The following is a 9,040-nucleotide window of genomic DNA, read 5'->3' on the forward strand; positions in this document are numbered from 1 at the left end:
ACCAAAGATTATTTTTCTTGTGACACCCCTGAGCAGTTCAGTCCCTCAGACACCATTCCTGTAGTGAAAGTGAAATTGATGTCTGAAATCATTTAAGCCCAGATTTTGTCTAATTAAATGCTCACTATTCAGAAGTTCCTTTTGACTTCCACTTAAAAGTCTACTGAAACTTAAAAGCATTTCTCTAAGTCAGATTTCTTTACCTGCCCATTTATGATAAAGCCCATTAATTATTGAAAATCTGGGTTGAACTCTCATTTAGGCTGCTATGCAGGTAAAATAAGCCTAGCAGTTTTGCAGCAACACTGTAAGGATTAAGAGGTCAGTCACCACTTATACTTTGAGGAGCAAGCTTTCTTAAATGCTCAGTCTGTGCATAGCTATGCAGAAACACTGCCTAAAATAGCAGAGATGGCTGCAGACCCAACAGGTCTCATTTCCAGTTTTGGATCTTAAAATGCTCTTGCTGATGCAAGATCTTCGTGAGATTTTTATGAGGCTATAAGGAGAAGACATGCGTTTTGAAGTAGCACGAAGAAAATTATAGGTGCTGTTTCATCCTATTTTTAATCCAAATCATTGTCATTAACTAAAATTAGAGGAAAAGACAAATGCATCGTGCTGCTTTTTGCTGTGAGTTGGGTTTTTTCCCACGTAAGTGTTGCTGGTAATGACAGGTCCAAGAGATTTAGCATAGATCCAGGCTTGGAGAAGATGCTTCCAGTAAGCAGGTGATTCCATTTTTGTTGTAGAAATCTGCCTGCACATAATTAAACCTTGCATATTCTTTGGTCGGCTGCTCTATGGGCTTATTTACGCGTCTCCCGTACTCAGAAGATGACAAAACAGCGACAGGTCTTTCCATTTCCTGTGAAGATACAAAATCCTCCTTGTAAGAAAATCACGGAGTGAATACTTGGCAGTTACATACTGCTAAATGTGCTGTGGCCAGGGGCAAAAGAACAGACAGAACTGTACAGCATCTGCTGTATGTATATTTATTCAGCAGTGATCTACACTCTTACTGTTCCATCCCTGACCTAGTTTTTTTATGTATATTAATAAACCGTGAATGCATCACTAGATGACAAGATTATAAAATACAGAGCTGTGCCATGAGTTACTGTGGACTGATAATATTTTACACACTCATATGCATACAGAGACGTGTGGTTGCTGGCGACCTAAACACTATCTTACTGGAAAGTGGCACAGATTTTATTTTAATTTTTTTTTCTTGTGCACTGAGTGGCACGATGCATTTGAAAAAGAAGAGACATTTAAATGTATCCCCTGTTACAGGAATATCTACCCTCCTTGCACAATTCAGTGAAAACATTCCACAAAAAAAACCAAAGCCTGAAGAAAACTCCAGAGCAACCACAAGTTCATGTAAGCTTTCCCTGAAGGACATAAAGCACACACTACTATATTTTTCCTCAAGGAAAGGTTTTACTAAAAATACTTGTCGCTGCAAGATTACAGAAACAACTGCTCTGCAATGAATGGAAGAGGACTTGGTAAAAAATGATCTGACTAAGTAAAGTTTATGTGAAGCTTGTTCTTAGTAAACTGCACTTTAAGTGACGTGCAATCACTATCTGCAATCTGCAGTTCTTTCCCATGCTACAGCAATGGGGAGCTCTGGAGTCAGAAGGGAAGGACAGGATTTCTTTGTTTTTCTTTCCCTAGACAAAGGGAGTCTCAGATTTATCAGGCTGCTTGTATGTTTGCACAGTGGCTAACACTGTAAGGCTTGGTCCCCAATGTGTTCAGCTAGTTGTACAATACAAATAACACCTAGAAGGAGAATCTAAATGTGGATGTGGCACCGCAGTTCAGATGCAAACAAATTACTTCTTTGCTACAACACATGTAAGTCTGAGACATATCAGCACTATTAAGTGACAGAACCTGTGAAGCACACAAGCCCCTGCATTTCCTGCCATTAGACCTGAGATTCTTAAAAAGATGCTGCAAACCCTTTTTTGAAAACAAAACCAAACAACCTCCCCAAAAAAACAAACAACAAAAAAAAAAACCCACAAAAAACCACCCAACAAACGAAAGGAAAATCCCACTCCAAACTAACCATTCATCCCCCAACTCTTCCCCTACCCTTCCTGCCTACCTTATTAAAAGCTATTCAGTACACCAACTTACAACCCCACCAGAACAAAAATAAAGTCAAGAAGAACAGCAGGCAAAAAAAAAAAAAAAGATAATTTCCTCCTCACTCCCAGTTGTGGATAGATGTTGACAAAGAAGTAATGATGGAATCTTTCTACTGCCATGAACAATTTTGCTACCCATACAGGGCTTACAGTGCTAAAAATGGGCAGCAGTACATAATGCTGATAGTCTGTGTTCCCTTTAAGAAAATAAGATTCAGTTATCAGCATCCCTGGTACCACAACACAGCAACATTTCATCTTTGCTGGTTTGGGATTAAGCAGATTTCAGATTTTCCAGCAGTTGTCTTGGAAGCATCCCACTACACGTCTTCACAGCATGCAACTCCAGCAGAATTAACACTTGCAATCAGCAATGGCAGCTCTGTGCAAACACTGCTGCAGTCACTGTGCTACATGTGGCTAAACTGAGTATCTATGACTCTGATGGATGATCTTGGAGGTTCTTCCAACCTAAACATTCTGTGATACTGTTGGATTCCCTGGGTTCACTGCAGAAAATGAAGGGCTTACATGCAGTGGTTATGGGGTTTTTTCCACTTCAAGGACAAGAGTGTACTGTGATAGATGCAGCCTGTCTCTTTTCAGTGTTGTACTGGAAAGCTGTCAATCATGGCCTTTTCGTTATTATGTTTCACAAAATAGCTATTATTATAGAAAGTCTGTGAGGGCCACTGAGGTAATTAAAGAGTAGGAACTGAGTATGTGATCTGCACTTAAGTAGGGGTAAGTCAAGTCCAGTGTTGGGTGACCTCGTGCAGGAAGATCGTGTTGAGACATTTAACAGCTGTGGGTTTGGTGTGTCTCCATGCTAATTAAAGGACTGGATTAAGGGACACCTGTTCAGGCAGAATCCCTTGTGTGAACTGGCAAGCAGATCTGGTATGAATTCTGGCTCATGCACATTTCCTTTAGGAAGCAAACTGGTAGGAAAGTCAATTATGCTGATACTGAAAGGACACGAGCTCAGGAAGAAACCTTAATTCTGCACTGATGATGTTTCTACACAAATTTCCCAGCTGGAGGTTGGGGCTGGTACGTGGGGAGGGGGTTTGGAGCTCATTTTTAATTGGAATAGTAATTTATGTGGCTCTTGGCCTCATGCAGATTTTCAGTTTACCCGGCGTGAGCAGGTGGCAGCAGAGGGCATTCCTGGGACTCCTTTGGGAGCACCTAAATACTCCCTGCACTCTCTGATAGAGTTGAAGGGCATTATGGCTATACATTGAAATTCTGGCATATATAGCTGATAGTGAGAGGAATCACAGGCAGTGACCTTTGTCCCAAAATCTCAACAGTTCTATTACACAGCAATTACAGTAATTTTAACTTTTTTCTCTCTTCTTTCATCTCCATCATATACAATTACCAGTACAGGAAGTCCTTTTAAGTGTACCCACATCTTTACATCCTGTGAATGCATCAGAATTTTGAGGCCATTAACACACAGAAGCTGCACTTCATTTTTTTTTGTGTGTGTATGTGTATATAAACATAAATACATATACACAAACTCATATAGGTATGTGTATTATTCAGATGTTGCACAGAAAAATGCATTTTTTAAATAAGTATATATAATATTTCTGGTTTCAAGGCAGCTTTAGAAACATGTCTGCATACTTCCCTATCTATCCTGTTGCCAGATTCTGCTGGCCTTGAGGGCATTGTCCAGCCCCTTCCAGTGGTCAGTGGTCTTCTGATTGCCCCCTCCCTTTCACTAGCTCCCTTCCTGCACAGCAATCAGCTTAAGATTGCATAATAAATTCACCAGCTTGAAACTCAGACTCTCAGCAAATGCTGGCAAAGGGAAGGTGGATGTTAGAGGGGAGTGGTTGAGTTAGGATCCCTGGAAATCTATAGGATATCAAAGAGCAGGAGTTAACTCAGGTGTCTTCACTGGTTAATACTTTTTTTCCTAAACTTTCAGGCTGAGGACCACAGCGTCCTCCTCCTGATCGTTTTGATACCATATAGGCTGCATTGTAAAGGGCAAAACAATGGCTATAGTGTCCAGCCATATCAAAATGCCTTTAACAAAGATAATTATGAAATTATCAAAGATTACCTCCTCATTTATGTTGAGACCATGACCTTTTGCATGTGTTCTGTCACATCGATGATGATGCTCGTTGTAACCCTCCGTTCTTTTAAAAAGGGAGTCATAAGTGGAAACATTTTCTGTCTTGAGAAAAGGAAAAAAATTACTAATGTATTGCTTAACTTTATAGTTAAATGAATACTATATAGTTAAATGAATACTTAATAACTCGATATCTAATAACAGTGAACATACAGCATTAGACCACTGGAACTACAATAATACTGAGCTACCATTAGCAAGTTTGGGGCACTCCTTTGGTGTAGTCTGCAATAAAAACACTTAATGACACGTGGTACCATTTCTAAGTCTGTTCAGCTCTGAAATTTCCCGTGTGACAATTTATACCATTTTTTCCCTGTAATGTGTTGTAACTTTTGGAAATTTAACTGCTTCATTTGTTGTTCGCTTGTTTTACTTTTCTGAATTTTATATTCTCCTTAAGTTCATAAATTTGTCAGATGATTTGGCACTGTATTGTAAAATGAAAGCATGATGTTTCAGTATCTATATAAAATAAGAAAGACAAAGGAATCACTTTTTAGTTTTAGATGAAAGCAGACTAGAGAATAGTTCAGAAACACATCACAGTGGTAATCCTGGGAGTAGTATGCATGTACCTGCCACATATAAAAATAAAGCAAATCCCAAGACAGATTTCTATTGTATTTATAATACTTGTTGCTGCATCCAAATAAGCAACATTAGTGTTGTGATCTGCTAATGAAATACAATCAAGAAGTTCTCATTGATGAAATAAAAGGAATTTCAAAACCAAAGAAGTTTTCAAGGAAAGAGAAGCAAATGCCTCTGCTGAAATATGCTGTCAGTTGTTAATTAACATAATTAAAACATCTGTTTTCTGGTAGTCATGTAAATTGATCACTAGTTTTCTGCACAACTGGCTACAGATTTGAAACATCATGCATGTTGTTGGGTCTTTTTAAATTTTAGTGCTCAATTTAGCCTTTGAAAAACTATATTTTGACTCTTACAATTTACAATGCTATACTCCAAAAATAGTCAAATCAGAGCAGGTCAAGAAGGCTACAATGGTTCCATTAAAATGAAAGCATAGGTAAGAGTGTAAGTGATGCACCACTGTAACCACAAGACTCTTTTGGAAGGATACCTCCATTACTTGGTTCTTCCACAACAAGAAGTGCTTTCATATTTAACCCTTCTATCTCTTTGTTTCTCAGAAACTATCAACCCTAACAGCACTTCAGGAACATTACAGAGCATCCTGCTTATAGCTTTCACCTCAACGATACTGATGATTGTTATTACAGTTACTATTATTTTTGTGCTTCCTTGCTTCTCCTTTCCTCCTCACACCACCAGTTTAATTCAGAATTTTAGTGGGCATCTAGTTGGTGCACTCTACCAAGAATGTTATTTGGTCCTTTCTTTTTATTACAGGGTAATCAGACATTAGGTGCCCAGGGAGGTGGTGGATTCTCCATCCCTGGAGGTTTTTAAGAAGACTCTGATGTGGCACTCAGTGCCATGGTCTCGTAACCACAGTGGATTAAGGGTTGGACTTGAGAGGTCCTTTCTAACCCGGATGATTCTGTGATTGTGATTAATGTGGCATTATTTCTCCATTATTTGTTACCCATGTCAGAGCAGATAATTCATCCTTTCTGGAACTCGCAGATAGGTAGCCAGACTGTTATTTTAAAAACTAGCCCTGTCCCAGATAATCTGTTAAAGATTTTTTGCTAGATGTACATACACAACATCTCTGTGCTCAATATGCTGATAACGGTTTGGGTTTTTTTCTCTTTGTTGTTAAATGCTGACTTAATTGGCCTAGGAGTTGGTGGTTGGAAACTATCTTAAGCCCACCAGAGCAAGTGAATCACGCAGAGCAGACAATAAATTTGCACTCAGGGTGGGCATCCTCTGTGTACTGCTACTAAAGCTAAAGCACTTTGCAAACATTCATTAATATTTCAGCCACATAAAATAGGTAATAGCCTTCTCCATGTCACAGAAGAGGAAACATCACACAAACTGTCTACAATAATTTAGGTAAAGTGATCAAGGGTGAAAGTGTCAGCCAAGGGATTAAAAGGCAAGAATTTCTGGCCTCTGGCCATGCACTGAGCATATCTTCCTTTATTTTTTTCTGCCTCAGTCTCTGACACACAGCTGGTTTTAGACATTTAAGCTGCAAAAAGGAACAAAATTTCTCTTCCTGTAAAAATAAAAAATTTCAAAGTATCCAAATCCTTAATTGTGCAGAGGAATAGGTTGAATCTGTTTGCTCCCCTGTGGCTGAGGCCTGTGCTGTGAAAAAAACTATCAAACAGCTGTTACCAATTTTTGTTTTCATGCCACTGGAGCAGCGTTTTCCACAAAAGAGGTCATCAGGAGTGTGAAAAGCAGACTCATAAGCAAAAGCTCTAACATATGGTTGCTAATTCTGCAGACTGGATAGACTGTGAGCTCCACCAGCCCCAAAGTGCACTGTGCCAGCCCTCTGAACTGCCTTACTCTTGTTCTCCCTACAGTGTTTTGTATAGCACGTGTGCTCTCTGACCTTTGCCTCAAGAGCTGAAATCAAGAGACCTACATGCTTTTTAGCAGGGTCATCCAGTCCATTCTGGAAAGCTGTGTTGCTGGTTCTCTAATGCCCAGCACTGCACCCACATCCCAGGGCCACACCACCTGCAAAGTCACAGCTCATCACTGTCCCTGCCCAGTGCAGCCTGTCACTTGGGTTGGGTGGGGATTCATGGGGTGTATTCATTGTTATAAATATATGCTGCCATAATACTCCTATATTACATTGATACACTAGACATTTCAGAGCTTTTAAATGTTTGAGAGGAAAAGCTGTTAATTCAATGTCTCTTAAGACTCCTTTCAGAGAGAGAATCATTTGCTACTTAGGACAGATAGCCCAGCTGATGCTGAAGGTGCTTGTTTTTATTTTTTATTTTAAATATGAAGTCAGGATGAGGAAAAAGGGTGATACTGAGGGTAAATTTAGATTAGGTATTAGGAATAAATTCCTTCCTGTGAGGGTGATGAAATGCTGGCACAGGTTTCCCATGGGATTTGTGGCTGCCCCCTCCCTGGAAGTGTTCAAGGCCAGGTTGGATGGGGCTTTGAGCAACCTGGTCTGGTGGGAGGTGTCCCTGCCCTTGGCAGCATGATTGGAACTAAACTCTTCCAACCATTTTATGATTCTATAAGCATGTATCAGCAAGTGAGGAGTAGGATGCTGGCTAGTCTAAATGAGTTACTACATTTTAGGTATCAATGTAAAACCTTCAGAAGTTACCCATTTATGTTACTGTTTTGAGTAGCTCTCTCAATTATTAAAGCTAAGCATATGGAAAATGCTTTTTTCAATGGTTTTCAATGCAAAGCACATTGAAAACCTCTTCCCTTGACATGGAAGTAATTTCTTCTAAAAGGGTCTCAGACTGTGTGTTACTAGAAAAAACACAAGTGCCACTTCCAACCCTCATGACGGAACCTATCCATTCCTAGTGTTCCCCCTAAGGAAGTCTCATGTTTTGGTGATATCATCTGGCTCATTGGTCCTTAATCCTTAGCAAACCATATCTCTCCATTCTCTTGATAAAGTCAAGTATGTTACCTTCATTTTCCAAACACAAGTGGCAAGCACCCGTTATGCTCAGAAAGTACAACCCATTATTTAGGCAGCCTTGCTAGAGACCAGTGCACAGCTTTCCTTCTGGCCTTTTGACACAGTAAGAGGATTTTCTTTTTGGACAACAGCCTGACCAGGTCCCTCAGAGTGAGAGCCCAGCCCTTGCACAGCAGGGACTGAGCACCATGTCCCTGCCCTGCACACAAAGCCACGGGGCAGGCCCTGCCAGGCTCTCGGGCTCTCCCCCCCGCTCACTCCCTTCACCCCCTCACCTTGGGCGCCCGGTAGAAATAGCTGAGCTCCGGAGGCTCTTCCCGTCTTGCCGGGATGTAGCTGAAGGCAGAGAGAGAAGAGACGGGTCGCCACCGCTTCTTCCCCACCGCTCTACCCAATGCGTCCAATGCCGCTCCTGACCCTCCCTCTCCCGGAGCCTCCGGGGCGACCGGCGGCGCCGCCGGGCCAGGGGAGGCCATGCTGCCGGGCGGCCGCCGTAACCCGGCAACACTCTGCCGTCACCCGTAGCTCGCTCGGCGGCCCCCGGCGAAAAGAGAGCTTGGGCGGTGGGGCCGAGGCGGGCAGGGAGTCCCACAGCCCCGCGAAACGTGCAGCACCGGGCCAAGCCCTCCAGTCTGAGGCAGCCTGACGGGAACCGGTCCCCCGGACGCGGCTAGGGCAGAGTGGTCACGGCCACGGGGAGTGGGGAGGGCTGCGGGCGTTTCCACACCCCGTATTAAACCTGGAGGTGTGGATTCGCGGGCACCCAGACGGAGTTGTGGGCTCAGAGATTTGAGCAGTGGCCTCGGAGCCATCTCAGGGGACATCCTGACCTGCGCGGCCCGGCCCGTGGCTCTGGCTCTCCCTCGCCAGCCGGCTCGCAGATCCCTTGGTGTCCTTGGCAGCTGGGGAAGAAGGTTAGAGCAAAGCCTTGGCTGAAAGGGACCTGCTTACCCGCCTGGCTGTTTGTATAATCCAGAAATCCCCTTTTCAGTAGAGAGGTTGAATAAAACTACCCCAAAAATGCGGTGTTTCCATCAGAATGAGGATCTCAGGTCTGACGGAACTTGAGGTCCCTTCAGCCTGCAGCTCCTTGCGGACTAGGGCACAGATTTTTAACAA

At 42.4% G+C, this 9,040-nt stretch overlaps 1 protein-coding gene across 1 annotated transcript; it reads right to left on the reverse strand.

The window, feature by feature from the left end:
- Window positions 1-548: 548 nt before the first annotated feature.
- On the reverse strand, window positions 549-8,513 carry CFAP90 (cilia and flagella associated protein 90). Its single transcript, XM_071736707.1, has 3 exons — window positions 8,197-8,513; window positions 4,261-4,377; window positions 549-868 (listed from the first exon to the last, which is right to left on the reverse strand). Exons 1-3 carry the CDS (start codon window positions 8,395-8,397, stop codon window positions 689-691), a joined length of 498 nt encoding a protein of 165 aa, XP_071592808.1. The 5' UTR covers window positions 8,398-8,513; the 3' UTR covers window positions 549-688.
- Window positions 8,514-9,040: the final 527 nt, after the last annotated feature.

Source organism: Heliangelus exortis, chromosome 2, assembly GCF_036169615.1.
Source record: "Heliangelus exortis chromosome 2, bHelExo1.hap1, whole genome shotgun sequence".
Classification (NCBI taxonomy): Eukaryota; Metazoa; Chordata; class Aves; order Apodiformes; family Trochilidae; genus Heliangelus; species Heliangelus exortis.